The sequence below is a fragment of the Propithecus coquereli genome, unplaced genomic scaffold (assembly GCF_000956105.1).
Source record: "Propithecus coquereli isolate 6110/MARCELLA unplaced genomic scaffold, Pcoq_1.0 Scaffold35, whole genome shotgun sequence".
Taxonomy (NCBI): Eukaryota; Metazoa; Chordata; class Mammalia; order Primates; family Indriidae; genus Propithecus; species Propithecus coquereli.
In genome coordinates, this window is record NW_012149174.1 from 6,638,545 (window position 1) to 6,652,721 (window position 14,177).

At 51.9% G+C, this 14,177-nt stretch overlaps 1 protein-coding gene across 4 annotated transcripts in view; it reads right to left on the minus strand.

Moving 5' to 3' along the window:
* Positions 1–394: 394 nt before the first annotated feature.
* Positions 395–14,177, minus strand: part of TOX2 (TOX high mobility group box family member 2) — a 135,059-nt gene continuing 121,276 nt past the window's right edge. For 2 of the 4 annotated variants that reach the window (XM_012651163.1, XM_012651165.1), the window contains exons 4-9: positions 11,929–12,168; positions 8,800–9,027; positions 4,885–4,965; positions 3,669–4,064; positions 2,831–2,958; positions 395–1,358 (exon numbers count right to left, since the gene is read on the minus strand). In XM_012651163.1, coding sequence (XP_012506617.1) covers positions 1,322–1,358; positions 2,831–2,958; positions 3,669–4,064; positions 4,885–4,965; positions 8,800–9,027; positions 11,929–12,168 — 1,110 coding nt within the window. In that variant the 3' untranslated portion in view covers positions 395–1,321. The remainder of the gene's footprint in view (positions 1,359–2,830; positions 2,959–3,668; positions 4,065–4,884; positions 4,966–8,799; positions 9,028–11,928; positions 12,169–14,177) is intronic. The other 2 variants (XM_012651166.1, XM_012651164.1) reach the window with 2 other exon arrangements.

The following is a 14,177-nucleotide window of genomic DNA, read 5'->3' on the forward strand; positions in this document are numbered from 1 at the left end:
AGGACACTGCCTACACTCAGGCTTGAAGAAGCCTCCTGTCCCCCTCCCAGGGCTCCCTCATCTCCACCAGCCTGCAAGACCCCATCCTCGAGGGGCTTGGTGGGAGGTCGCCACGGTCACCTGCTGATGCCCGATCTGGTGTGGTGGCTCTCTGCCCAACATCACCAGAGCCCCATGGGTCTGCACCATTTTTATCTCACTTCTTTACATGGCAAGACTGAGGTCAGCGTGGCCCTGTCACCCACACGCAGACCCATGTGGGCTGGTGAATGGCAAGGGAGACTGTTCCCCAGGTCTGCCTGCTACGAGGGGCTCTGTCCTGGCCAAGCCACCACCAAATGCCACTTCAGGAGGCCCAGCCCTGGCTCACAAAGCACGAGAAGACACAGACTTGTTTTCAACTTTTCAGAGGTTTTATTATAAAGAGAGTCGAGAGAAGCACTGGGCACCGAGACACACATTCGCCAGGGCCAGGAAACAGCTGCAAACAACGTCAAGAACCAAAACCAAAACCAAACCCCAAAACCACACGCACGTTATGATAAGCTGCAACTTTGTTCTCAAGGTTTCTTCATAAATAGACAAAGGTCGTCGCTGGCAATTTTAAATAGATGGACATATGGTTAAAGGAAAAGAGCGATCCTCCAAGGGTGGCTGTCACTGTCCGGTTCTGGCTATGCAGACAACGAAACGGTTTGGCGGCCGCTTTTGTGCATGTCTCCCTTAAGATAAAACTTAAAAAAAAATGTGCTAAGGGTCATATAAAATGCTTTTTTACCTTAAAGGAAACTACTTTTTCCCCCACAAAATAATCTTACAGATGTCTTCAGCACAGTTCTAAAACACTTAGCCGACTACTTACACGGAGCCGACAGTTTATAGGTTTCATACTCTTGTTCACACTGGAAAACCGTTATGTGCACGTCCATGGCGGGCCGGCCCCCTGGCCCATGCGTCTGGGGCAGGTGTCTGTTGGTAAGAGACCCTGCCAGGGGCAGCCCACGTGGGCTGGGGCTGGGGCCAGGCATCCGGATGTAGGTACCGTGTGCGGGGCGAGGAGCGGGGTCCACAGCTACCCTGGAGCAAGCAGGTCAGCGGGCAGAAGGTTCCTGCAGGTTCTTTGGGCTGGCGGCGGGCGGTGGGCCGCCTCTGCAGAGTCTGGTGGGAGGTCGAGGGAGAGACTCAGCCCTGGGGCATTGGTGTGTCACTGCTCTCTCGGATCTGTCACCCTGCCTCCTGCCAAGGCCTCTTTTCTGCTGTCAGCCCTTCAGGCCCGGAGCAGCGCCCTTCCAGTGAGCCTCAGGGAGGGGGGGAGGCGGGCTTAGGTGAGGTAGAGTGGTTTGTCCCTGGGGAGCAGGCTGTGGGAGAGAGGAGGGGCCGTCAGGGCTGCTGAGCCCACCCCGGCCTGGGGAGCACCAGGACCGCTGCACTCCGGCCCGTCACTCCGCCTGATCCAGCAGCCCCTCTGCGGAGGAACACACGGCCACGCCCCCCTGGACCACCCACCACGCAGAGACAAGCCCCTCCTGGAATCCCGGCAGGGACCACCGGGTCCTCAGCTCTGGGAGGAAGGGCAGCAGCGTGCCTGTCCTGCATGGAAGCCCATGCCAACGTCACCATGGCTCTCACGTCGGTTTTTAATTGCAGGATTTTCATTTGTGAATTTCAAACTGGATTAAGGGAGGACAGGTGATTTTTATGTTTTTAAAATAGGCCACTGCTGTGGTCTGACCTCCACGCTGGGTGCGAAGGGCCAGCCTCAGGGAGCTCTGACATTCTGTGATGTCCACTAAAGACATTGCCTCGGCTTCCCACGGTGAGGGGGAAGGGCTGGGGTAGGAGGGTCTGTACCTGCTCGGGGTGCGGGGAGGGAATCCTTGCTCACCTGCATAGAACCTCTTCCCGGGCATGTTGGAAAGGGGGCACGCGCCCTGTTGGCTTGTGCAGTACCCAGAGCACGGGCGACCTTGGCAGTGGGGGGAGCCCTGACCTGGAAGGCCCACACCTCAGGCTAGGAGCAGCTAGCGCCAGCGCAGAGATGGCCACTAAACATGGTGCCGCACCTTCCAGGCTGTGGAGCTGTCGCTGGGACAGCGTTTGAAAGGCTAAGAGCGCAGGACGGGAGGGCAGGCCCAAGGCAGGAGGCCCACCAAGCACCAGGAAGGAGCCCTGTGACGCCAGAGTCTGGGCAGTTGGTCCCCCATCCTGCATTCTCAGCTGCCCTCTTCCCTAGAGAAGTGGCCGTGGCTGAATGGGGACTGCCCTGCCCGGGGGGCTTCACTCCCCCAGGGGAGCCCACAGCCAAGGGCTGACTGACACAGGGGTACACACAGCCAGGTCCTGACCCATAGGTGGGCCCCATTCTGCACACTCTGAGGTACCGTCATGCTCCAGGGCTCCCGTGGGATCAGGGGGGAGCTGGGGTCCAGCTGAGGCCACATCCTTGCCAGCTCCTGCCCCTGCCTGTCCGCCTCCCTCACCCCCTTCTCCTGCAAACGCGACTCCACTACACATGATCCTGGGCACCTAATCCCTGCTCCCTCAGGCTCTGCCTCTAGGGAACCTGGCCTGAGACACAGGACCCCTCTGTGAATGTGAGATGGAAGGAAGAAAGAAAGCAAGACTGAAGACAGCCTCATTTCCCAACAGGCCTCCCCATCCAGGGCCCACCCGGCGGGCGTCCTCTGCTTAAGACTCTACCCCGCCCCCCCGCGGGGCTGGCAGTGACTATAGGGCTGCGCCCAAGCCCCTTCCCCTGGCCTTCCAGTTCCCACTCTCCCGTGCCAGCAGGACAGAGGCAGGACCAGTGGCACGACGGGCGAGGACTGACCTGCAGGTGCTGATGCCGCACTCCCCGCTGGGGTAACTGCTGTCCCAGTCCCCGCTGCTCGTGGGGTTGGATGGGCCAGGAGAGCGGGGGCCTGAGCTGCCGGGGAACTCAGAGATGTGGGGGAAGTCCTGCAGAGGAAGGAGGACACGGTCAGCCGAGGAGAGACCAGGGGGTGGGGGTGCGCCGTGTCAGGCAGCCCAGGGGGGTGGGGAGGGGCCCTGTGCTGAGGGCATCCTCGCTCTGCAGAGACACTTCCTCTGGGTCACACGCAATGTCCACTCTGCTCCCAATGCATCTTCCTTTCCCCCAGCACAGCGTGTTTCAAAATATTCAACCCTTGTCTTAGCTGAATCGGGGTGACACAGTTTGCTTTAAGGGCATTGCCCTTTCTGGGCCGCAGTTTCCCAATCTGTAAAATGGAGTCATTGGGCTGAACACCTTCCAAGGGCTGTGGGACCCTTGTAACAGTCTCTGTGCACAGTCAGCAGGGGCCAGGCCTTGAAGGCTTTGGGGAGAGCCAGGGACTAGGGCTAATCTGTCAGAAGCCACGGTGGCCCCAGCCCCTGGGGCCAGGGAGCTGGGATGGACAGGCGTGTGGGAAGGAGGGACTGGAATAGCCTAAGAATCAGCCTGGCAACTTGTCTACTGTTCCTGACAGCCAGTTATGTCTCAGGTAAGGTGTACCAGACCCATGTCATAGCTGAGGCTCAGAGAGGTCAGGTGCCAAGGCTGAGGTCACATTGCTGGTGAGTGGCAGGGCCAGGATCTGAAATCCCAAGCTGCTTCCCCTCTGCACGTGGGGTCGCAGAAGGGCTCATTCCTACTCCACCCCGCTTACCTGTGGCCCTGGAGGTGAGGGGCTCATCGCCAGCTGCACCTGGAGTGCCATGGGGGTGGGCAGGACAGGGGCCTGGGGGGCGGGGGACATGCTGACGGGTGGGCTGAGGAGGGCGCCCTGTGCGTGGGGGGGCAGTGGCAGTTGCTGGTGCAGTGGGGGGCTGAGCGGGAAGGAGGGTGGCGGCGGTGGGGACGCGCTGAGGCCAGGCAGCAGCGACTTGGAGCCCAGCGTCCGGGCGAGGCTGGCAGGAGAGGCCCCGCTGCGGAAGGCCTGCAGGTCCGACGGCGCCAGGAAGGAGGCCAGGCCCGGCATGGTGTACATGGGCTGCTTGGGTGGCAGCATCTTGGCTGGTGGGTTCGCCTGAGTGCTCTTGGTCTCACCTTGGTCCGGGGAGCTCTGGAAGGAGACAGAAACCAGTCGCTGGAGAAGAGGGGTAAGCCAGAACTTGGGCTGCGAGGCCAGGTGGCTCTGCAACCCTCTGCCACGGCCCCCGGCTGGCTCTGCAACCAGAGCTGACGCAGGCTGCCTAGTACGCTTGGCTCTGACCATCCAACCAGCCCCTGCTTTTATCCCTGGGGGGCTGCTCTGCCCACGGGGGAGTCTCCTGTTCCTCAGCCGGGCCGGCGGACCCAGCATCACCCAGACGCGCCGTCCTCCCAGCCCCCGCCTTCGCACGTGCCATTCCCTCGGCCTCGAACACTCTCCTTCCTTGGCCTTTGTGGCCCATCACAGATGCCATCTCCTCTGTGACAGCTTCCAGGACAGCACCCACCTCTCCTTGGGCCACGCATCCACAGCACACCTCGCCTCTTGCGTTGCTGGTGTTGACAGATGAGGCAGAGAGTGTGGTGATGAGATGCGATATTTTGGGGTAGCATGTCCTGAACCCCACCGTGGTCAGGAGTGAAGGCCAAAATTTGAAAACTGGCAAAACTGGGTTGAATCTTAGCATGGCCACTTTAACAAACTGGATAGTTTCAGGCAAGCCGCTTAACCCCTCTGGGGCTGGGGTCTTGGAAGAAGTCAATGAAGTGAGATGCATGTAAAGTGCCCAGAGTGAGCGTGGCGCACCGTACATGCACTGCAGACATGACCACGTCGGTCTCACCCATCCTTTCCAAGACCCGTGGTGCTGACCACTCCCGTGGGCCCGTCCTCACTCCCTCCCTCTGGTGCCCGCCCAATCAGGGCTGTACCCGGGGACTCCAGGTGTTACCTTGGAGACGAGGCTAGCCCTGTAGGCGGCCAGAGCCTTCAGATATTCCTTTTTCGCTGCTTCGGTCTTCCTCTTATAGGCCTGAAAGATCCAACACACGGGCAATGGGGAGAATGTTACAGAGGAGACACAGGGCAGGAGCCTGGGATGGGAAGGTGTGGATTCAAGGGCCATGCATGGATGGGGGTGTTGGCATCAGAAACTGGGTCAGTCACCCACCAGCCCCCTTTGGGAGAACCGTACAGGGATTATGGAGACCAGGGTATATCCCAGTTCCTCAGCCAAGTTGCTCTGTGCCCTTGGGCAACATGCTTCACCTCTCTGGGCCTCCAGGTCACACCAGCACACTGACTATAAAAAGACAAGGCCCCTTGAAGCCCCCTATTTTGATCCAGCACAGTGCAGATGTCTTAATGTTGCACCATCTTTGCATCCTAGAATGAACCCTGCTCATTCATAGCATGTGAATCTGGATTCAATTTGCTAAAATTTTTATTAGGCATTTTAGACCTAGGTTCATATGTTATTGTAGGAGAGGCCAGTGTGTTCACACCTCCTTGTGTCCATACCTTTTGGTAGAACCCTCCCACAATGACATGGGGCTTGGCCTTAAGATTTGCTTTGGCCAATAGGATGAGAGCAAATTTGATGCAAGCAGAGACTGGAAAAGTGCTTACACATTGGGGCTTGTCCTCCTGCTGTTGCTGGAACTCTGAGTTGCTATGTGAACAAGCCTGAGCTAGATGCTGGGTGATGAGAGACACATGGCCCAGTTTGGCCCCACTACTCTTCATTTTTTATAAAATTTTCATTTCAACTCTGGTGGGATACGAACCCACAGCGTTTGAGTTCCCACTGCTCTTAACTGATAGCCATCCAACTCCCAGAAGCAGAGCTGCTTAATTTACTGGCAGCTGACTACAACCACATGGGTGAGCCCAGCTAAATGTAGCAGAAGAACCATTCAGCTGAGCCCAGCACAACTCATGGGCCCTCAGAATTGTGAGTTGAATACATGGCTGTTGTTTGAAGCCATTAAGTTTTGGAATTGTTTGTTACACATTCAAAACTAACTGATACAGTTAGCTTCATTATGTCTTAGTATCAAGATTACATTGTGTATAAAGACTTGTGAAGGTTTTCATTTTTCTAAGCTCTAGAATTGTCTGTGCTTTGATGCTTTGAAAGAGCTTTCCTAGTAATCAGCCAGGCTTGGAACTTTCGGGGAGAAGTGGGGTTTTTTTCTTGTTTGTTTGTTTCCTATAATTTTCTCAATAACACTTCCCTTGGTTATTAGTATATTAATTATTAGTAAAATAGGACTATACACAAAATTTATTAATGTAATTTAAAAAAACAGATACAAGCTATCAGCCAGCCTTATTTAATAGTGAGACATGAGAAGTAATCCAAAGAAAGTAAGAAGACCATTATCCCCACCATTATTGAACATATTTTTTTAGAATCCTAGTCAGAGTAGCTGGGAAAAGAAAACAAAATTAGAAATATAAATATGAGAAATGAGACAAAAATAAAGAGACAAAAATCATCATCATTTGTAAAATATATATATACACATGTATATATTTATAGACATATATATATATATGTATATAGGGAGATGTGTGTGTGTGTGTGTGTGTGTGTGTGTGTGTATTAACCTGGAAGACCCAGGAATTAATTTAAAATGATCAGAAATAGAATAGTTTAGCCAGGTGGGTAGGTCCAAAATAAATTCTTAACTTTTTTATACATCAACAACAATCTGCCAGAAAAAATGTGAATAAAAACCATGCCATTTATAATGTACTGAGTAAAAGGGGAGATATAGCAATTATTGAATGGGAATAAATATGTAACAAGTTCTTGGATTGAAAAAAAATACACCAGAAAGGTCAAGAAAAATGAATCAAAAACTCAGAAACAGGACCAAGGCAGGAGGTAAGGACCCTCAACCACCTTCGCTGGCCCCTGGGCTGCGTTGAATGGGGTCAGAGGCAGTCTCTGCTAGAAGGAGTGTCAGTGTCCAGGGACAGAGCACCCGAGACCACTGTCCCCTCAGACTGTGCACAAAGGGGAGAAGAAATTCCTCTTGCCACCAAAGAAACTGAGGTCTTCTTAGGAAGGGGAATGGATGCCAACAAACCAGTGAAAATGACAAACGTCCCTGCGGCAGAGGCTGGCAGTGCCCTGTCCCTTAACCCCTAGGCCCTTACCGCTGTACTACGCACGAGCTCAGCTTCCAACCACCAACAGCAGTGTCTCCGTGTTCTTTTGCCTGAGGGTTCGTGCTGGTAGCAGCAGCCCGGTCTGCCATGTGCGCAGCAGGCCAGGAGTGCTGGAGAATTCACGTCCCCTGGAGCAGCTCTCAACCAGTGAATGACAAAAGCTGGCGTCCACCCCAGCACCCTTGCACCCAGATGGGGTCACTCTAAGGTATGGCGGTTCTGCGCTGGCCCCCGAGTTCCCCAGTGGGGTCACATTCCTGTCTCCAGCAGTGGTAGCTTCTTTGACAATCTGATTTCCTTTCCCTGTCTCACTTCCCCACTCTCCTATCAGCAGATTTTGGGGTGATCTCACAAATAAACCGTTTACACTATAATACCTTCTAAAATTATTAAAAATTTTAGAATGTGAAAAAGGAGGCTTTTAAGATAAGACAATAATCTCTCTTCCTGGCCTCAAGCCTACTGCTCTTCCTGTGTCTCCCATCTCAGTAAAAGGCATCTCCATTTACCCAGAACACAGCCCCGATCCAAGGAGGTGACTTCCATGACACACTCTGGGTCCCCTACCCCAAACACTTGGTCCAGGCCACTGTCCTCTCCCATGTGCATGACTGCAGGACCGGCCACATCCACTCACATCTGCCTTATGCAGCCACACCAGCCCCCTCCTGTGCATAAAATTCTTCCGTCGGTTCCTCTGCTCTTAGCATGAGGACGGACTCCTTCCAAGGCCTGCAAGGGCCCTGCCTTCCTCTTCAGCTCTGTCTCTGCCATGGTGACACTGTCTCCTCTCTGGCCATCCTGGTCTCTACTCATTCATACGTACTTGTCCTTTCCTTGCCAGGCCTCCCTCCGTGGGGTGCTTCGCCTCCCTATGGGAGCTCACCTTCAGGTCTCACCTGGAGACCTGACCCCACAGGACTATGTCTGTTCCCTCTCTTTTCACTCTCATGTGCCATGTACCCTCTTGGCACATGACACAATCACAACTGGAATTTTACATTTACTTATCTGCTATTTATTTATTATCTCTTACACTCATAGCCTCACTGAGCTTCCTAGTTCTACAGGTCTGAATGCAAATCCTGACTGTCCCCTGATTCCCTATGGTGACCCTGGGCAAGTCACTTAACCTCTTGGTGTCTTGTATGGATTCAGTGACATAGTGGAAGGGGATCTCAGGCTAGACATGAGTTCAGAGAATGGCAGCCAGCACCCCTGTTTTACAGATAGGAAAACACAGGCTCAGAGAGGTTAGGTGGTCAGCCTGAAGTCACACAGCACACGACTGGTCATTGTATTTGCCTATGAGCTAATTGTGCTCTCTATTCCCCCTGGAGGCCTTCAGAGGAGGCCACAGGCACATGGTAAGTAGGGTAGGAAGCTCCGGCCTGGACTCCAGACTTTCAGGGCTGGAGGACAAGATGGATGAGGTTCCTATTCTCATATCATAGATGGAGAAGCAGGGAGCCAGGATGGTTAAGGCACTAGTGAGCGTAGCTGGTCATAGTAGAACTAGAAGGAACCTAGTTTATAGTTTACAGATGGGCTTCCCAGTTTACAGATGGGCAAACTGAGCCCAGGAAGGACTCTGCGAGAGTCTCTCATCCCAGAGGTGGGGCTTGGTTTCAGCCCTCCAAAGTCTAGGACCACAAAGAGGATAGCCCAGAAAGGGATGGGGGCTCACCTGCTTCTGCTCCTCTCCCAAGCTGTCCCACATGGAGGCCACGATCTTGGACACATCCCCGAAGGTGGCGCTGGGGTTCTGTCCCTTGATGGCGGCCTGAGTGTCTCTGAAGAAGAGTGCGTAGGCTGACACAGGCTTCTGTGGCTCGTTCGGGTCCTTCTTTTTCTTCTTTTTGGGGTTCTTGGCTTTTTTTCCTGGGTCAGCTGAGGGTCTTTTTTCTCCCGAGATCTGCCCGGAGGAGAGGAAATCAGAAAACCAAAGAAGCCTAAAGGCCACCTGCCAAAGGTGATCCACGCAGCCCTCGGCCGGGCCAGACTTTCCTCGACAGCCGCGTGTGCCTGTCCAGCCCTGCTGACACACAGGCAATGACAGGCGCTGCCACCACGGGGCTCAAACGCTGCCAGGCTGACCCCTCGCTAGGTGGGGGAGGCAACAGACAGACAGCCCCTCACCCCCTACCCCGGATAAAATCCTTGGGTGTTTCTTTAACTCATGAAAGAGAATCAGCAGGACTGTAAAGTTGATTCAAAGAAATGCAGGAGGAAGAGAAGTCTTTATAGTCACTGAAAGAATGTTGGAATTAGATTATTAAATTATACGTAAAATTGGTTAATGTCCTGTAGAGCCATAAAACTATCACCTTTGGGACTTTTAATCTTCTCTGCTGGACAGAAATCACTTGCATCTCTACAGGGCAAAATTAATTTGCCTTGTAATCAGACAAAAATCATTTATATCTCTATCACTTTTTTCCTCCCCAAGGTAACATCTACTTTTACAGAATTGTAAACTCCCCTAATCAATAATGAATATTGAGTCAAAGCAAGGCCTATCCACCTAGAGAATCAGATAATTCGTGAGTGAGCCGAATTATGTGAGTGAGACGATGCTTTGCCATGACACTGAAAGCATGTGCCATCATCTGGGGGGCTGTGTCCAAGTTTGGGATACATAACTCTTTCTTAACTGCTCTTCCTCTCGTGATCACAAATAATCCCCAAAGATTATCCTGGATTACAAAAAGCTGGTCTCCTCCACCACGTCTCTGTGTTGCAACTTTGGACAGGTGGCTTAGTCCCCTGGATGCCTGTGAGGTGGCTGGAAGGGATGAGGCTAACGCGACGGTCAGTGGGTCAACCCTGGAGCCAGTGGCCGCACCCTGGAAAGACTCTAGGACCACAATCCTGTGAGCACCTGATTTCGGGCTTCCAGGATGGGGAGGGGGTTGGGATGCCCACTACAGACCTCAGTGGGTCTCTGTTAGGACGCGGAGGCCGCACAGGGACAGAGAACTTTGATCAAAAGCTCTGGATCCTGCAGCGAAGGCTGTGGCTCTGTGTGCCAAGAGGATGAAGGTGACACCATGAACTGATAGGGGAACAGTGGCCAGTGGACACCACTCAGGCCTCCACGTCTGAGGGGCAGGGAGGGACAGGGTCTGCAGCAACACTGGTTCTGTTCCTGACGCTTTATCTGCAGCCACCTCCCTCTCCAAGCCTCAGTTCTGTCAGCACCGTGGTGAGACACGAGCAAGAGAAAGGGACAAAGATGCATCTTGTACTGATGAAGACTGAACAGACTTCACAGTGCAGGGGCTTAAGGACAAATATGACAGCTGCACTTGTAGCTGCCTGGGTTTGAGTTCTGGTTCTGCCGCCTACTGGCTGTGTGACACTGGATAAGTTACTTAACCGGTCTGTGCCTCAGTTTCCCCACCTGCCCGGTGGAGATAAGAATGGTACCTGCCACACAGGATTGTTATGGGGATTACATGGGCAAATACTTATGTGCTTAGAACAGTGTCTGGCCCACAGGGAGTGTTTTAGAAGTGTTTGTTGAATAAAAAGTAAAATAAAAGCCATCCCTGCCTGGCCTACGATAAAAGCTGAGTTATCCTGAGGACGAAGCTGAACCAGGATTCGGAGTTAAGCACCCTTTCCCCAGTCCAACAGGGCAGGGTCTCATGGCACTGGCACCATGGTTACTGCCCGGGCGTCTGCAGGGCCACCACGTGGAAAAGGGTGAGAGGCCCTTACGAAGAAGAAAGGGCTCCAGGATGATGGAGACAGGAGTCCCAGGGTCAAGTCTTGATTCTGCCACCAGCTCGCTGGAGATTCTGGCAAACACTCCCACCTCCAGCCTCTCGGGGTCTCTGATCTCCTCCCCAGTAAAACAAGGTGCTCCCCATCAGGGAGGCAGGCTTGGAGTCAGTGCAAAGAAAGGACCAGAGCCTTGACAGGTGGTGGCCCCCATCCCTGATGCGTTCTTGAAGAAGCTGGACCACTCTGGACTCCTGGGATGTTGGGGGGAGGCAGGTCTCCAATGGGGGGCATTTTTAGCACCCCCCAGGTCAGTGTTGAATACCCTGGGCCCAGAGGGGCCCTCTGCTGGACCACATGTTTTTTGTCACAATATTTTAAAAGGCCAAGATGGCCATGAGATGTGACCCTGATGGCCTCGCTGAAGCCATCCATACTGTAGAAATGACCCGCTGGCCATGCAGGAATAAGACTTGGCCACGTTTTCACGGCATGTTCTCACCCCACCCCCTCAACATTTGTTGGAGTTGCCGCTGCTTTATGCACAAGGCCTTGGGGACACAGAGGGGACCGAGCTGGTCAAGGACACTCGACAAATATAGCAGGCAGAGCACGATACCCCAGGCCCCATGGGTGCCATCCTCATGGGCCAAGTGCTTCACCTGCTGACTTTCCTTTTCCTTGGTTTCCAGCAAAGGGTCCAGCGGCTGCAGCTCCCCCTCGGGTCCCTGACAAGTGGATCTCAAGGTCAAGCTCCATGCAGCTTTGACCCCTGCACGATTCAGTGCGCTTAGGGCAACTCAGCTCCTACAGCTCCTTGACAGTTTGCATTGTGTTGACAGTCACCCTGGACAGAAAGTTAGCGATTTATTAAAAGGATTTGTTCTGTAAAATGTGGACTCAGTCAAAAGGTTGCACTCAAGGATCTAGAAGGCCACATGTGGCCCCAAGGCCACAGGTTCCTCAGCCCTGGTCCAGCCACTTTTCTAGTCTCTACTAGAGGGAGTTGACGCCCGTGTCCCATAGGACCCATCCCTGCCGATGGGAGGGCACCTCATGGCTTGGCGCCTCTGCCCCCTGCCCCACGCACCTTGAAATGGGCTTCCGACTCCTCCTCCTGAGTTGAACTGGAGGGAGAGGGCGTCGCTGACTTGCTCCCCGGGGGAGACGGGGAGCTGTGGGCGATGCTGCTCCTGATGCCCATCTGCGAGATGAGCTGGGACTGGCTGAGGGCGCTCATGTGGCTGGCCAGCATCGCCGGGCGGCCCAGCAGCGGCCCCGGCCGGCCCGAGTCGTAGGCAGCCACCTCCGAGTGGACCATCTCCTGGATCTAAGAGAGGAGGACAGGGCGTGTTGAGTCAGAAAGGATCCGCCCTGCCATGCCATCGCATCTGTGTTGCGGGACGCAGGGGAGAGGCAGCCAGATGAGAAGTGGTGGGTGGGGGGTGGGCTGGCTCCATGCTGAGCCGCAGCTCCCCCTCGGAGCCCTGGCAGGTGAATCTCAAGGTCGAGTTCCATGTGACTGATCTCTGCGTGATTCGGTGCACTTAGGGGAGGTCCTAGAGCTCCTTGACAGTTTGCCATTGTGTTGACGCTCACCCTGGACAGAAGGTTAGCACTTCAGCCCTTGCCGGAGAGCTCAGTCTGGCTGTGAATGGAGCATTTTATGACAGCGAGTCTGCCCTCCTGGAACGTGGTACCTCTCTGCTCTGATTCACTAGGCAGCACAGTCACAAACAGCACAGATGCCGGAAGCTGCCTACGTTTTGAATCCTGGCCACTTACCACCTGTGTCACTTTGGCCAAGTTACTGAACTTCTCCGTGCCTCAGTTTCTTCATCTGTAAAATGTGGATATAATCAAACCTACCTTCTGGGGTTGTTAAGGATCAAATATACCCAGCAAATAGTAAGCCTTATATTGTATAAGGGTTTGTTAAATACATTGAATAAATACCTTGATAAAAGTTTAATACTTTTCTTCCTATAGTTCAGTAACTTTCTTATTAACTCTATTCCCTGTGATATTTTCTAACTGGTTATTTTTGTAATATAAGAAAGCCACTGATTTTTACATGTAAGCAGTTCTCATACTAAACATATATTTAGAATAGTGTATACTTTTTGACCTAAATATAATATATACACACACCCCATTCAGCAAAGCATATCAATTTGCACACTCTTATAATTATTTTTATTTCCTCTGCATCTGTGGTTACTTTCCCCTTCTAATTTCTAACGTCAAATATCTGCATTTTCCTCTCACTTTTTCTTCATTAGGCAAGCTAATGGGTTTCCAATTCTATGTGGGTTCTTTTCTCCTGAAAAGAATCAAATCTCAAATTTATCACTTCTGCTTCTCTGTTTTCTAATTCTTTAACAGTGCATTTTATGTTTAGTAATCCTTTCCTCTGCACTTTAAAGATTTATAATTGTTGCTCTCCCCTCAATTTTGAGTTGTATTTTAATGCTTTAATGGACAAATGACAAATTGTATGTATTTATGGTATACAACGTGATGGGTTGATGTGTGTATACACTGTGAAATGATTAGATCAAGCTAATTAATATATCCATCATTTCACATTTCACTTTTGGAAGGAGAATATTTAAAATCTACTCTTTTAGCAATTTTCACATGTACTATATATTATTATTAATTATAGTTACCAGGCTGTACGACAGATCTCCAGAATTTATTCCTCCTGTCTAAGGGAAACTTTGTATCCTTTGACCAACACCTCCCTATTCTCCACCCTCCCCAAATCCTCCAGCCCCTGGTAACCACCATCCTACCCTGCTTCTAGGAGTTTGAATTTATAAGATTCTACACATATAAGTGAGATCATGCAGTATTTGTCTATCTGTACCTGGCTTATTGAGTTGCATTTTTAATTCATTGATTTCTTCATCATATAAGAGATATCTGTGATTGTTCTTTTTTTTTTTTAAAGAGACAAGATCTTGCTATGTTGCCCAGGCTGAAGTGCAGTGGCTATTCACAGGCACGATCAGACCCCACTACAGCCTCGAACTCCTGGGCTCAAGTGATCCTCTCTCCTGAGCCTCAGTGGGACTGCTGGAACATGCTGCTGCACCTGGCTGCTACTGTTCTTTCTTATGGACTTATTTTTTCATTTCAGTCTTAATTTCCTCTTTGATCCAAGAGTTGTCTGAGTCCTGAAATTTCTAAGTGGTTAATTTTCTTTGTTTTTTTTTTCCCTTTGGCTACTAATTTCTAGTAACAAAAGTAATCAAAGAATGTAGTCTGCACTATTAGCAATTCTGAGATTTTGTTAAGGTTTCCTTTGAGACTCAAATATGATAAACTTTGGCT